Below are 14,126 nucleotides of genomic sequence, written 5' to 3' on the forward strand. Positions count from 1 at the left end.
ATCTCGACTCGCCTGGCATGCCTTATATGTACATATAAGCATCAGGTCGTCCAGTTGATCTGATGTAAGGTTCATTGCGCCCATGTCTTTGAGAACTTCGGAAACAGCAATGCAAAAGTCGACATCTCCAGTGTAGGCAGCGGGTTCCAAGATTGTCCAAACAGTAGGCACAAAGCCGTAGTATTTGCAGAGGATTCGAATTGTGGACTGGGCGGCTGTAGCTACATGGCCACCGTGCACGAGCGCCCTTTCCAGATACAGTGCAGGCGCACATGTCTGCAGCTCATCTAAAAGCTCGACCATATCGGCGTGGCCGAAAGATCCATCCTTACATACTTCTAGGATAAGATCCAGGATGTCCGCCATGTGATAGCGAAAAGCAATGCATAAGGGAGAGTTGAACTTCACACGTTCAGTATATGAAGTTGAAAGACCACGGAGAACATCTGCACCGAGATCTATCAGCACCTTGACTGCTTCGGTACAGTGAACAGAGACAGCGAACGCGAGGGGAGAACCTCCCAACGCCAGTGGCAGTTGTTCGTCAAGGACTAGTGGCCTCTCCAGCGCGGCAAAAAGATCCAATTCTCCTGATGTTGCTAGACTGTAGGCAACTCTAGAAATGTCCTCATCTGCATGCATGAACAGCCAGTGGATAGGCAGACAATCCCCACCATCAGGCATGAATGTGCTGGCAACCGCGGCCAACTCAACGGTATCGGACGATAAGCCTAACTTTGATGCCAGTGTCAGACAGGTCTCTCCGTTCTCGTCTCGTAAATTGATATCACTCTGGTCGTTGCGCCTTTGCTTAATCTGTTCAGATGCATCGGTGCCATCGTTTTTCAAAAAGTATTCGAATCTTGCTCTGAATGCGGCGCGATTACTTTCCAGGAAATTTGCCAGACACTGTTCATGTGATAAGGATATGCTTGTATCAGCGGATTTGAGAGCTGGCAAATAATGACGGGCCAGATTCAGACCCTTCTCCGAGCTCTGTGCGAACCACTTCAAGGCTTCAGAGGGATCTTGGACAAGACCAAACCCAGAAATATACGCAAGACCCAACTGGAATGAGGCTCTTGCCGAGCCAATGGAGTTACCGGGTTCGTTGGCGATTTTTTGACAATCACTTGCGATCTGTTTTTTGACTTCGCTAGGGATATCATTCGCAACTTCGAATAGTTTGAACGACCACGAAGTGCCTGACTGAGTTTCTATCTTAAGCGGCGTTGTAGAGTTGGTACTGACAATCATTAGCCAATAATAATAATCAAGGGCGAGTTGCGTTGTGATACACAAGGCATTGTCCGGGAAAAGTGTTCTGGAGTTGGATGAGGAACTGAAAGGACAAGTACATACCTACTGCCATGAAAAATTGGAAGGAGAGGAATATCAGCAATTCTCTGAGCGGGATCCACACACAGACACCATCTGAACACTCGGCAAAGGCGAAAAACTGCTGCTTGGCTTATGAAGACCCCAGCTCGCTCACTAACATCTCCAGAGGCAACCATGGCTAAGTGGGGAGTGACGTTGATGAGTTCTTCGAGCAAGCTGGCAGAAGAGGATTGACTGCCAGTGTTCGAAGCCGGTGGAGTAGGCAAAGATGCTGGGCCTTTGGGAGACGAAAGGATGATGCGCTCGACATTGGCTGTGTGGTAGTATGCTTGTCCACCGAGAATGATCTCCCAACAGGTCAATCCCAAGGACCAAATATCGCACTTGCGAAAATTTATGTCGGTTCTCGAGTGAGTCTTGTCCAGCAGTTCGGGAGCATTGTAGGCTAATGTACCACCATAGCGCTGTTTCACTGTATTATCCTCTTCATCATCGTACAAGTGCAACGAATGGCCAAAGTCAGATATGCAGGCCTGCATGAGACTAGTTCTGAGGACCTCATGCTCTGAATTATGACTGGTACCCAAGTTCGTGTAGGGCTTCATAAGGATATTGTCCAATTTCAAGTCTCCATGAGCAATGCCGGCGACGTGAATTGCATGCAGTCCTTGAGCTACGTCTTTGCAGAAAAGCAACTTCTCATGCAGACTAATTTCGTTCCTCCTCAAGAACTGCCGCATTGTCCCGGCCTCCGCAAATTCCGTGAGTAGGAAAGGTATGACATTGCCGCTCTCGATGTCCCAGCCGTATCCAAAAATGTCAAGGATATTCGGGCGCTGGGCCAAACCATACATGACCTAGATGGAAGACACGAGTTAGAATCCCCCCGAATTCATTCGAGATTATCTTCGCCCACCTCAACATCGCGTAACACACATGCGACCTGGCGGTCGAATGCTCCCGCATCGGCGGTTTTCGGCGGAAGCTTGACGTCTTTCCTTGCATACACCCTGTCGTTCGCTTCATGCCAACAGGAAGACACTCTGTAAGAAACACCCTCCCCAACGTAATCCTTGTGCTGTAGTGATCGCGAGTCGAATACTTGGAGATTGAAGCGCTGGATCGTAGCGAGTAGGTCTTGAAGCGATCGGATGTTTTGCCGGGCAGACTGCGAGAAGCCACCAACACTAGAGAGGATGGTCCGCGAGATTGGTCTCGTCTCGATGTCGAAGGAAATGCCGTCGAGCGACGCCATCGATGCGTGCAAAAGGCATCCCCGAACTCTGCGATATCATGGAGATTGTAACGACAGACTGGCAGGATAGCCACTGTGTAAAGGATTGCAGCCTCGCGGCCTGCCGAAAGCCAGATGCGGCTGAACGTGCATGCGGGGATGCGACTCATCCGTGGGGGCCAAAATGGAACTACGACAGCACTCCCCGCCACAAAGTCGCAGACGCATACGGTGGACGGCAACTCCAAGACGAACCAGGACAAACCTAACATCACAATATGGCCGATGCCATTGGAATTGCCGGGCTTTCTATTGCTATTTTTGATCAACTTCTTAAACTTGGAGATCGCACAGCACAGCTGATATCTGATGCTAGATCATTCAACGAGGTCCGTGACAGACGCTTTCCCCTGCTAATATCTGTTCTATGAGTTTGACAATGGGCAGGATACGGTTCTTTATCACACGAAGGTCATTGATGAAAATAACAGGACTCGACAACTTCGTCACATATTGTTTGAGCCATCCCCCATTTATGGCGGAGTTACGCTGTTTGACAACTTTGATGACGATGTCCAACAACAGGTCAAGATCTTTCTTGGCAGGCTGGTTCATATGCTTCAAGAAGCCTTAGACCTCCTTGAATCTAGACATGGGTCTGAGGACAAGAAGAGTCCTGCGCTTACTTCCAATATGTCGCAACTGTCCATTTCATCTGAACAGAGCGTTCGCAGCCCGTCGCCACGCTCCTGGAAGTCGCTTTCCAGGCAATCCATCAGCATCCTGAAGTGGTCATTTCAAGACAAGAAACGGACTGAAGAAATCCTGAAGGCGTTCTCCGAGCTCAATGGCCGCATACATGAACAGGTCAAACTTTGGTGTTTAGCATCGTCCATTGGTCTTAACATGCAACATCTCAAACGCCTGCAGAACGACGAAAGTGCTAAACAACTTGGATTCGATATTGATGCCACACTCCAAATCACCGCTGCCGAGGCCGGCCAACGAGATCTCTCCTATCAACTAGGTTCACGGTGGCTCAACGATCTATACAGTGCAACCCCCGTCGAACAGCGCTTCGCTCTTGTTCGCCACGACAACAAGTCCTTTCTACTAGAATATAGGCGAAACGATGGTCACATACATCAGCCCGGTGAATTAGACCAGAGGACACGATTGCGAGTCAACAATCTTGCTGGGCTCTTATCTCAGCCAAAGGAGAAGGTCTTCTGCATTCCCCGGTGCATTGGATGGGAATATTTATCAGAGAAGAACAGCATCGCTTTTGTCTTTGAGATTTCTGGACACCAGCAGCCAAAGCCAATCAGTCTTTTCCAGCTTTTAGACCTGAAGACCGTTAGACTGGGCTTGACGCAAAAGTTTAGGCTCGCACTATCCCTTAGCAAGTGCATTACCCAACTGCAACTCGTGAAATGGGTGCGTTCATCATGGTTTCATCGTGGGGCAATACTGACAATAGCAGGTTCATGAATCGTTCAGAAGTGAAAACATCATATTTTTCCCACGGGCAGCCTCTTTCGAATGCGATGAAGAAGAAGGCATCGATTACTCGGATCCTTCTGTCCTTGGCTTTGAATTTGCCAGGCCTGAACTCGACTTCTCGGCCGGCTTCGCAGATTTGTGTATAGACCGTGACGTATATCGACATCCGGAGAGGCAGGGTAGGCCTGGCAGAATGTTCAACAAGATTCACGACATCTATGCCTTAGGTATGTTCAACCTCGGGCAATTGTTCCGACATGATCTGATCTTGAACCAGGTGTCGTACTCCTCGAAATCGGGCTTTGGCAGCGAGCCATTACACTTGAGAAGAACCACTTCAGGACGGCGCGGGATCCATATGTGATCCAGTCACAGCTCATCAAGCAAGCGCAAAGAAGACTTCACGATAAGATGGGAGACAAATACCAGAAGATTGTCATAGCATGCCTGACTGGAGAATTTGGAGTCGATCCCCAGGATAACCTCAAACTGCAGCAGGCCTTTAGATCACAGGTTGTAGATACTTTGGAAAGTATTTCTAATGCTCTTTAGGTTGAATTGATGCAACCATCTTTGTCAGCGTTGCGTATCACTCCTCAGCATATCATAGGGAGAAGTACTAAAATACGAGCGTCATGTCCATGAATCATTACTTGAGATTAAATGTTTCGACTCGTGTACAGGCAATAGAACCCGAAATACAAGCACCCTTTACTGCTCTTCTTTTCCTTGGCGGCTGCATGACATGACAAGGGTTGAATAAAGTAACGACGCGGGTTGCGGGGCGGAATAGGCTTCCGCCTAATGGACGTAATTGATCCATGCCTCACATAAACCACAACCACTGTTCGAATAACAGGTAGGATTTGATTAGTGCAACAATGGATATGCAACACGATACAAGCAGAACGTTCCGCAGCATTCACGGTTCATTGGGTGGACTTCAAGATCATCTCTCGAGTATTGAAAGGAAGGCTTTGCATCGAACAAAGCAAAAGACCTCAGATATACACTTGAAGTTTCTGACATTGCTGCGACCTCAGCCCAAGGCTTCAGACGGCGAGATCCATTTGCGTTTGACTCCACTGTCCGAATATAATACTAGTTCGCCGTACGTTGCAGTATCGTACACTTGGAATCAGCCTGCTGGACTTCAAGACGTGTATGGTAAAGCATTGCCAAGATACAGGATCTGGACAAATGCAGATCAACCAAGGGAGCCAAAGTGTCCCCTGCTGGTGTTGCATCGAGCGATGGCCTTTGCGCGAGGTCGACTTGCAGTACCTCTGATATGGTAAGATCAAGACACTTTTAGTCATTTCTGGAATGTTGTTTCTACGCTTGAGAATAATCTTTGCGTGGTGCTAAGCCATTTTAGGATCGATCAGGAATGTATCGATCAAGCAGACAACGTCGATATCGAAAACCATCTCCAAGTAATGGATGAGATTTATCAACGAAGCGCGTTCACTGCAGTCATTCTTTCCCGCATGATCTTCCGATCGGAATTCTTCGAAGCTCTCAACGCAATCTCCAATGGGACCGATATGGAAGTGGACTTTCTCACCAATCAAAAACTTTCGATCAGAAGAAGAAACTTACACTTAGCATTAATGCATCTTGCGGAAGATTCTTGGTTCACTCGAACATGGTATGTTTGCGCAATCGTGGACTTATTCCAAGATGCTCACAGCTTTATAAAGGACATTTCAAGAGAGACATTGTGCTGGACCCTGCTTTTACCTTATCCCTGTAGATCCCGAACTGTCGGGTTGTGAACGCATTTCCGATTCATTCTGCGTCAGTCAAGCCAACCTCCACGCCATCTGGAAAACAGCAGAGCGTTTGTCCGCCGACAAAGACTCGTGCAGTCAACTTAAAGATTACAACATCATTGCTCACCTAAGCATGCTCATCAAATACCGATTCGATGCTTCCCGATCAAACGATCACAACCCTCTTTCCAGCACTTCGACCAGCGAACTCCCACTCTTTTACGCGGAAGCATTTCATGGTACGGAGAGATGCGACAACGATATCGTTGCAGATCGAGTTGCTATTTTCTCCAATGTCTGCCGTTTTCGTTGGTCTCTCCAGTCGACCTTACTTCGAAACCCAGAGATCAGTTACAGTACATGTATCTTAGCACTCCTCATACTGAACTTCCGAGCCAAAACCGGGTTGGCTACTATTGATGACCGTCTTTTGAGCCAAGCGATGGACATGACGATTGGCGATTTTTTACGTGTGTTAGCGGAGATTCATACCGAGGCCTCAGAGGATCAATCTTTCGTTTCTCCCTTTGAAGAGTGGCTTGGTGACCCGGGACCACAGCATCTTGTGTGATTCGCCTTTGTAAGGATCAGCAGGACCAACTGAGATTCGTGTATGTGCCTGGTCTTGATCTTTGTGACCGCCACGTGGATCTTTTGATGAGGATATTTGAACTGATTTAAATGGGCGATTAGTACTTTCGTCAGGAAATCGAGTTACTGGACTAACTCTAAACTCCTATATTTACACTCACGATACTACTAAAGATGAAGTGATGGTTAATTGACTTAGCTATTGGCTGCATTTGTCTGGTGAGTGCATGTTCAGAGAACACAATCAGACTATACCCAAAGTGGCTAGTTCATACACAATCATCGTATCCGAGCTGTTCATCGTGCATGACTCATTTTGTATCATGCCTCAACCTGTAGATGAATCATAAAATCGGAACATCCAGCCACACCAAGTGAATACCATTGAGTGTATATATAAGAGTCATCTAGAGGTTGTGAGATCCCTAGAAAAGTCCACACATCTGCGTGAAGGTTCAACCTGTCCCAAATTCTTTTCATCGACAGTCTTTGCATATTCCAAGAGATGACAGCGATCGTGGATCTAACTACAGAGCAAGGGCTCGGCGCCTATCTTTCCAAGCGTTTAATTGAGTATGAAGACATTGTTATGCTCACTGGCGGTACGGCCAATTATGTCTACCGCGTTACTCTTCCAGACGGCCAAAAAAACATATACAAGCATGCAGCTCCATATCTACATTCCAATAACGACTTTGCCTTCGACCCCACCCGCATGGACTATGAAAGCCACGCTCTCCAGACATTAGCCCCACTACCAGTCGCGACGCTTCCGAAAGCTAAAGTTCACGCCGTTGGCTGGCACAGCTACGATCAAGAGCATAAACTTCTGTGCATCGAGGATGGGGGAACGCGAAACCTGAAGACTGCATACATCGATGAAAGCCTCGACATACCTCAGATTGGTCAAGATCTCGGAAATTGGGTTGCTTCTCTTCATCTTTCCACGGTGAAAACACCACTTTCACTTCAAGATCCACATGACTTGGGGTCAAACAATCCCGTTGGAGTATCCATTTACCGGCACACATACAACAATCTCCACATTGCACTGGCCAAATATGATTACGATGTAGGCTTAGCAAAGCTGATTAACGAAGAGTATGGGAGTAAATTGGCAACAGACAATGAATGCATCTGTCACGGCGACCTCTGGCCCGGTAACGTGCTTGTGAAACTGGACGAAACCGGCGAATCTCACGCTGAGCTTACCGTGGTAGACTGGGAGATGGTTAGGAGAGGCACGTCTGCTACTGATGTTGCTCAATTTGCTGCTGAGGCATTCTTGCTGAATCGCTTTCACGCAAAGCGTCCGCTTCTATCTAATTTCTTCAAAGCATATTTCAAAGCAAGAGAGGGTGAAGGGATCCCACTAGGCAGAGGCTGGGCGAAGAGGGTGCTCATACATTGGGCGGTACACATTGCGTACTGGCCCATACGCGTGAAGTGGGTCGGTGAGGAGGGCACGAGGAAGTTAGTCGATCTTGGAGTGTCAATGTTGAAGGCGCTTCTTGCAGATGATTGGGACCAAGTGCGTACATCTGAGTTGCTACAAGATATTATTCCACAGTGGGAAGCTGTGTTAAGTAGACCGTAGCCATGTTCATTTACAAGACGAGTGCGAAATTTTCATCCATCCATCTATCAAAAGCCCCAGAGATCATCCGAGTGAAGTTTAATCGATCAGATTTTCTCCGTGGTCTCTGCTCCCAACAAACTCTTATTTGTTCCAGGCCACAATCACTTCCTGTGACTGTGTTTATCCAACATCGGCCTAGGTGAATATCACACGACTGTACAGTGACGTATTGAGATAAGGGCACCTTCACAAAGTGAAAGACGATTTGTGTGGAAGTTGACCGTTCTTATCGTCCTCTAGACCATGCCCGTCACTGCGTATGCTTCCACCGATTGACCTTGACCTTCACCATACTGCGATCGAAATCTCTTCCTATTGTATGCCGCTTTGCAACGGGACGTGTGTAAAGCAACCGTGCGTTACGTGAAGGCTATCTTCTAGTATCTGCCTGATCCCTTTCACTCTTCCCAACCCTTCCCCAGAAAACAAACTCGCAGATTTCTTGAGCTCCATCCAGCCTTTTCAACTTTACCTTCTCCAACTACCAATTCATCTTCGTATCTCTTGCATCAGATACCGAGCCACCAGACGCAAGTCTACCTATCCTTTTCACCTTCAGTTACCAAAACACCTTCTTCTCATTTCGAAGACTTTTCCAGTCACCTCCACTTTTCTCACTCCAGAGACTACATCGTTAGGCACATCCGTCCTTGTCGTCATCAACACCACCAAGATCTCAATCACTATGGTTAACAGCAACACCATCGAGGTCATCGTCACCGTCGGTCGTCGTGCTCCCGCAGCGGCCGCCCAGGCCCTCATCTCCTTTGTGAAGGGGTTCTTCGAGTACATAATCTTCATTGGTCTGCCAGAATTCTACGTGCCATGGATGTCGCTTGCGGGCTGTCGTTCCCTAACCCTTGGCTGCGCAAGGAAGGCCCAAGCCGCCGCGCGCAAGCAGGAGCTCAAGGAGGAGAAAGCTGAAGCCAAAGCGCGACTGCGTCGAATCGAAGCCGCCAAAAGATCAAGCTCCTCCTCCAGCACTACCAATACTACCACCCCCACCAGCATGCCGTCCGCTTGCGAATGTACTCCTTGGGTCACCCAAACCATAATCAACAACCACATCATCAATCATGTTACTAACACCAACTACCTGACCTATGGCCCTACAGACTACCCGTCTATCCCTTCCGCCAAAGCACAGCCTGGCATCGCTTCCGACAGCGACGACACGGCGGGTAGTGAGGGGTTCATGTTTCTTCTAGTGGTTTTGGTCCTTGGCTTCTGGATTGTGAAATATATCTATCAACATCTTAACCGCCGCAACGGGACTGCTCATCCTCCTCCGCCACCACCACAACCACCCGCAGCAACAACAATGGTAACATGGGCTGATTTCCCTCCGATCACATCTCTTCCTCCGGTCGGAGAACCTCCTCTGTTCCACATGAGCTTGGATGCAGCTCTGCCATCATCATCACCAAGATATGTCCGGGAGGCCTCGCCGGCTTCTACACTAGTCGACGCGAATGAAGCTTCTCTCGGTCCTCTTGCCCCTTCATCTCTGGACTCTCCCTCCCCTCCTCCTTCTTCTCTCTCATCAACTTCGTTCTGCTCAGCAGAATCGGTTCCGGACCTCCCACTGAATGAAACGGCACCCACTCCCACTTCCAACCGGGCTCAGTCTTCTCTCTCTCCCCTTCCTTCTTCCTCCCCCTTTAGCTTTGCCGCCCCTTCTCGCTCTGCTTCTCCTGTTTCTCCTCTCTCTCCTTTCCCTGCTTTCTCTGCCTCTCCCTCTTCCCCCGTTTCTCGTTCGCCTTGGGTGCCCCCTTCACGAAGGACCCGACCCTTGGACCTACCGGCTTTTGCTCCGGCTCCTCCGGCTGCTCCGGCCGCCACCCCCGACCGTTCTTCGTCCATCCCTGAAGGACTTATACCCAAGGATGCGAACAAGGACTTACTCGTGCAGCTGGACGAGCGGAAGTTCCAGCTGGAAAGAATCTATCGGGCCATGCGCATCGCGAACAAGGAAGCACTCAAGCGCGGCAAGGCCACGTTGAGCAACGAGCGTCTCGTTGCTGCAGCAATTACCATGGAGCGAAGCAAAGTGAGATGCGCGAACATCGGCCGCCACACGACCGCAAAAATGGCGTTGTATAACTACAAGGCTTTGGTCGGTGCTGTTGTCGGTCGTCTAGAGGATCCAAACTCTGAGGAGTTTCAGGACAGGGTGGTGGCTACGTCGCCAAGGTTCACCACATACGGCTGGTGATCATCGAACTGTAGGGACATGGGTGGCTTGTTTCCAGGTGGGATCGCTCAGGCTTTCGGTGGATTGTGGTCTCCTTTTGGCCTTTTGGTGTTTGTGGGGTTTGTGACATTCTTTGGAGTTCAAGACCTCATTGTGCTGCCTTGTCCTCCTTGTCTCTTATCTTGATATTGGCCTGGGGTTTTGCGTCGTTCACGTTTTTTCTTTTACTTGAGGCCCGTTCGGTTCCTCTTTTTTCTTGATCTGATGTTCAGTTAAACAAAACTCATAAGAGATTATTTGCCTATCTCCCTTCCCCTTCCATTTCGATCGCATGAGAAGTGATGACTGTGAGAAATCGAGGTGAGAAAGTTAACGCAGACCATGAACAATAGTAACTAGGAGAGTGACAATGTAGACCATGGTGTAATCACTGGGTACACCAAAGAAACCAGGAACAAAGAGGTTGCAGATAAACTGGAGAAGATCGAAGATCTGAGGGTAAAGTATTTCACATTGGGCGCCGGAGCCACAGGTTGTGAATCATGCTTGAAGCTTTTCACATCTAGTCTATCAATGGGTACAGACCCAATAGGAGAGGTCTATGGCTAACAATATCGAGAGTATGGTGATGATACAATGTTTGGACAGGCAAGAGCTCAGTCAGAATCTTGCAAGAAGTCTACGACAGCTTTGCGCGGGTCAGCAGTGATCGTGACTAGTATTAAAATGACGAACCTTTCCTAAAAGCCTCGGGATTCTCGCTGATCACCCAATGGCCTGAGACTATGTCCTCGAGCTGGAATCTGGGAAAGAACCGCCCTATGATAGGAAGCGTCTCATCGCTGACATAATGGCTCCGCGTGCCTCGAATGAATAATGATGGCTTGTTGAAATGATTCTTGTCCGGATCCGTGAAGGGGAAATCTGCCATATCGTCGAGGGATTTTGCCAGGGTGCGCACGGGGATTCGGAACTTGAGTGGTTCTGAAGGCGACGGTCGAACAAGGTTGGTGAGGAGGAATTGACGGACAGGTAATTCCTGTTTTATCTATTAGCATGGGTATAATCTCAATGAAATTTGCTTGGACTGTAATAGCCATTAGTACCTTCGCATACGGTTCCAGAATCTTGTCCGCCTCTTTTTGGCTTTTGCACTTTGCCTCTTCGACTTGTCGCATGCCCTCAACATATTTTGGGAAATCGCTGGCCAGGGCCGCATCGACAGGCGCATTGTCCACCGCAATTATGTTCGCACAGCTATTAGGATCTCTGAGGGCGACAGTCATGATGGTTTTTGCGCCCATAGAGTGGCCAATCAGCGTCGCATCTTTCAGCTTATGCTTTTGCAGAAAAGCTTCAGTATCCTCAGCAAGTGCAGTATAGTTATGAACCTTGTCATGGCCCGTATCACCGTGGTTTCGAAGGTCGATCGCGTAGATAGGACGGTCAAGATCTCTTGCGAGTGCTCTATTGTCAATTAGGATTGGAGCTCATTCTAGGGAGGTCTGATGGGCAGATACTGACTTGCTTATACTGCGATTGTTCTTCTTGCTTCCAAAAAGACCATGGACAATCACTATTGGGGCTCCTGTTGCTTTTCCGCTATTGTCGTGAAGATCATATGCAAGGTCAACTGCTCGAAGTGATGAACTAGCATGGAGGAATCGCGCTTTTGCTGGCCCGGTTCGGAAGGGTGCGACTTGTGCCCGGGGGAACGCCTTTGCAAGCTGACATGTCGCGTAGATAGGTCGCATCTGCCGTGTTACGGTATGCATTGTGTCTGTGATGGAGGATTAGGAATTTTTGGGAGGGGCCGGAATGTTTCCGATGGAGAAGGCTGGACGTCATAGGCGGAGTCCAGATAGGGCTTAGTGTATGATTATCTACAAGAGTTAACAACTACCATCCAGCTAAAACTACAACTACGACTGCACACCACCCAGCTCTGTCTCGCTACTCCACGGGCACGCTCTCGACTTATGGCGCGCTTTCGGCGCTCTGACCCATGACGATGATATCGCAGGCCCATGGCGCACAATCATTGCTCCGAATCTCATCACGCTATCCCCGACGGTCGCTATTATGTCCCCGTTATTCGACCTCCGCCGCTCGTACAGAGTCAAGCTGGTTTTCTGGCATGCGATCGGAAATGCTGAAGCGAAAGATACCCTCTCAATTTGATGAGATTGTTGGAGCTCAAGACAGAAAGGCAAAATATACATTGGCGCCATTCCTCCCTCCAGAGGCAGTAAAGGGAAGCGATTTCCACCGGAGAATTGGCCATCATCTATTCTACTTTAATTCGCATCTCCCAACGAATGTCCTTCTTCCCGACGGGACAGACTCCTTACATAGCCCGGGTGAGCCATTTGAACGCCGAATGTGGGCCGGAGGGAGTGTGAGAATAAATCTAGAGGAATATGATAAAGAGAATGTGGGGTGGCATAAGAAACACCAATTGGTTTGCCTAGAGCGCGTAAAAGATGTACAAATCCGAGGCACAGATGAAGCTGCCAAGATTTTTGTCACTATTGAGAGAAAAATCGCTAGGAAAGGATTGTCTAGAAATCTAGAATATCCTGTTGTGGATGCAGGTCTAATTGAGGACACCAAAGATAGTCTGGAAACAGAGAAATTTCTAGTTGTAGAGGACCGCAATCTGGTCTTCATGCGTGCTCGAAGTTTGGAGGAGAGAGAAGCCATACAGGCAGGTCAATTGACACCCGTGAAGTATCTCAAGCGTCAGTCGCGTCTATTCCCATTGTACCGCCCTTGCTGAGTTTCTTTTAGCTCCTGGCGAACCGGACTTTTCACATACCTTGACACCTACAAGCGCTCTGCTTTTCCGCTTCTCGGCTCTCACTTTCAATGCCCATTTGATACATCTTGATCCAGGATATGCGCGCAACATAGAGGGTCACCGAGGTTTGCTCGTCCATGGGCCACTCTCGCTCTCACTGCTTCTGAATTTCTTGTCCCACCAACTTAACCTTCTGGATACACCTCAGCGCGTGTTTTCTATCGATTATCGTAATCTTGCCCCCCTTTATTGCGACGAGCCTATGCGACTTTGTGCTCGCAAAAGACCCGCTCAGAACGACGCAGATGATTATGTACTCGACGTTTGGATTGAAGGTCCTAGTGGAGGCATGGCAGTCAAAGGAACAGTCCGTTCGAAGCCTAGACTTCAGTTACAACCTAGACGTGATTTGGTGCGGCGGGTCGGCGTACCAAGTACGCAAGTATACGATTCGGTATTGAAGAAGACTCCACAGCAACCGCCTACCAGGTCATTAACAGAGGCCAACACTGTCCATTCCTCCAATGTCACCAGAGATTTGCCACAGGGCACCAGAGATATAGAAGGAGCCGAACCTGGTGAGATTCCAAGCATATTCTTGACTCGTCGTCAACTTCGTCGCCGTCGTGCCCAAGCCTTGGGTATCCCAGCCTTTCGAGGTACGAAAACTACACCGGGTGATGTGCGCATTGCAATGTCCACGAGACAGCAGAGTCTCGCCGAGCGGATGGCATCCCGTTATGGAGGCAAGTCTGATCAGCCGAAGTTTAACTACAAATCTCCAATACGCTATCACGTAACCAGCAGACAACACGTTCTTTCCGATGAAGAGAAGATAGCACTTAATAGCACCTTTGCGGATCGGGGCGTCACGAAGATGGGTTCATATAAACTGAAAAATATTGGCGTTTCCTCCGAAGCACAATTCGATTCTCCTGACGTAACAGAGGATGACCGAAAGTCATACTACAAATCTCCCATACGTTTTGTTTCCAGTGACAGAGAATGAGTCTGCTTGGATGAGGAAAACATTGAAAGCAATGGCAGTT

The 14,126-nt window shown here is 48.7% G+C and overlaps 7 protein-coding genes across 7 annotated transcripts; 5 read left to right on the top strand and 2 right to left on the bottom strand.

Moving 5' to 3' along the window:
- Positions 1–950: 950 nt before the first annotated feature.
- BU24DRAFT_259660 (kinase-like protein) lies at positions 951–3,009 on the bottom strand. The gene is made up of 3 exons (XM_033522480.1): positions 2,258–3,009; positions 1,367–2,198; positions 951–1,246 (listed from the first exon to the last, which is right to left on the bottom strand). The coding sequence occupies exons 1-3, from the start codon at positions 2,594–2,596 to the stop codon at positions 1,218–1,220; spliced, it is 1,200 nt and encodes a 399-aa protein (XP_033381182.1). The 5' UTR covers positions 2,597–3,009; the 3' UTR covers positions 951–1,217.
- Positions 2,827–4,798, top strand: BU24DRAFT_374656 (uncharacterized protein). Its single transcript, XM_033524569.1, has 4 exons — positions 2,827–2,964; positions 3,023–4,012; positions 4,059–4,305; positions 4,356–4,798. Exons 1-4 carry the CDS (start codon positions 2,854–2,856, stop codon positions 4,628–4,630), a joined length of 1,623 nt encoding a protein of 540 aa, XP_033381183.1. The 5' UTR covers positions 2,827–2,853; the 3' UTR covers positions 4,631–4,798.
- A 131-nt stretch (positions 4,799–4,929) lies between these two features.
- On the top strand, positions 4,930–6,555 carry BU24DRAFT_425451 (uncharacterized protein). The gene is made up of 3 exons (XM_033528743.1): positions 4,930–5,372; positions 5,457–5,729; positions 5,782–6,555. Exons 1-3 carry the CDS (start codon positions 4,960–4,962, stop codon positions 6,422–6,424), a joined length of 1,329 nt encoding a protein of 442 aa, XP_033381184.1. The 5' UTR covers positions 4,930–4,959; the 3' UTR covers positions 6,425–6,555.
- Positions 6,556–6,803: 248 nt separating this feature from the next.
- BU24DRAFT_425453 (uncharacterized protein) lies at positions 6,804–8,083 on the top strand. Its single transcript, XM_033528744.1, has 2 exons — positions 6,804–7,046; positions 7,083–8,083. Exons 1-2 carry the CDS (start codon positions 6,950–6,952, stop codon positions 8,039–8,041), a joined length of 1,056 nt encoding a protein of 351 aa, XP_033381185.1. The 5' UTR covers positions 6,804–6,949; the 3' UTR covers positions 8,042–8,083.
- Positions 8,084–8,768: 685 nt separating this feature from the next.
- On the top strand, positions 8,769–10,298 carry BU24DRAFT_465202 (uncharacterized protein; the record flags this gene model as incomplete). Its single annotated transcript, XM_033532258.1, has 1 exon — positions 8,769–10,298. The coding sequence occupies one exon, from the start codon at positions 8,769–8,771 to the stop codon at positions 10,296–10,298; it is 1,530 nt and encodes a 509-aa protein (XP_033381186.1).
- A 635-nt stretch (positions 10,299–10,933) lies between these two features.
- BU24DRAFT_412166 (alpha/beta-hydrolase) lies at positions 10,934–12,052 on the bottom strand (the record flags this gene model as incomplete). The annotated part of the gene is made up of 4 exons (XM_033526094.1): positions 10,934–10,965; positions 11,013–11,316; positions 11,384–11,744; positions 11,802–12,052. 4 exons carry the CDS (start codon positions 12,050–12,052, stop codon positions 10,934–10,936), a joined length of 948 nt encoding a protein of 315 aa, XP_033381187.1.
- A 329-nt stretch (positions 12,053–12,381) lies between these two features.
- Positions 12,382–13,447, top strand: BU24DRAFT_315126 (uncharacterized protein; the record flags this gene model as incomplete). The annotated part of the gene is made up of 2 exons (XM_033522864.1): positions 12,382–13,018; positions 13,068–13,447. Coding segments are annotated over 2 exons (1,017 nt in total), but the record flags the coding sequence as incomplete, so codon positions are not given.
- Between the last annotated feature and the right edge of the window lie 679 nt (positions 13,448–14,126).

The sequence above is a fragment of the Aaosphaeria arxii genome (assembly GCF_010015735.1).
Source record: "Aaosphaeria arxii CBS 175.79 unplaced genomic scaffold BU24scaffold_7, whole genome shotgun sequence".
NCBI classification, from domain to species: Eukaryota; Fungi; Ascomycota; class Dothideomycetes; order Pleosporales; genus Aaosphaeria; species Aaosphaeria arxii.

Excerpts from the sequence above, each read along its gene's own strand:
- BU24DRAFT_425453 (XM_033528744.1), top strand. The coding sequence starts at position 6,950 with ATGACAGCGATCGTGGATCTAACTACAGAGCAAGGGCTCGGCGCCTAT. Across the intron at positions 7,047-7,082 it reads CATTGTTATGCTCACTGGCG|ACGGCCAAAAAAACATATAC; the intron begins GTACGGCCAATT and ends TTACTCTTCCAG.
- BU24DRAFT_425451 (XM_033528743.1), top strand. The coding sequence starts at position 4,960 with ATGGATATGCAACACGATACAAGCAGAACGTTCCGCAGCATTCACGGT. Across the intron at positions 5,373-5,456 it reads CTTGCAGTACCTCTGATATG|GATCGATCAGGAATGTATCG; the intron begins GTAAGATCAAGA and ends AAGCCATTTTAG. Across the intron at positions 5,730-5,781 it reads TCTTGGTTCACTCGAACATG|GACATTTCAAGAGAGACATT; the intron begins GTATGTTTGCGC and ends AGCTTTATAAAG.
- BU24DRAFT_259660 (XM_033522480.1), bottom strand. The coding sequence starts at position 2,596 with ATGGCGTCGCTCGACGGCATTTCCTTCGACATCGAGACGAGACCAATC. Across the intron at positions 2,199-2,257 it reads GTGTGTTACGCGATGTTGAG|GTCATGTATGGTTTGGCCCA; the intron begins GTGGGCGAAGAT and ends TCTTCCATCTAG. Across the intron at positions 1,247-1,366 it reads CCTTCCAATTTTTCATGGCA|TACCAACTCTACAACGCCGC; the intron begins GTAGGTATGTAC and ends AATGATTGTCAG.
- BU24DRAFT_374656 (XM_033524569.1), top strand. The coding sequence starts at position 2,854 with ATGGCCGATGCCATTGGAATTGCCGGGCTTTCTATTGCTATTTTTGAT. Across the intron at positions 2,965-3,022 it reads ATGCTAGATCATTCAACGAG|GATACGGTTCTTTATCACAC; the intron begins GTCCGTGACAGA and ends GACAATGGGCAG. Across the intron at positions 4,306-4,355 it reads TCACGACATCTATGCCTTAG|GTGTCGTACTCCTCGAAATC; the intron begins GTATGTTCAACC and ends ATCTTGAACCAG.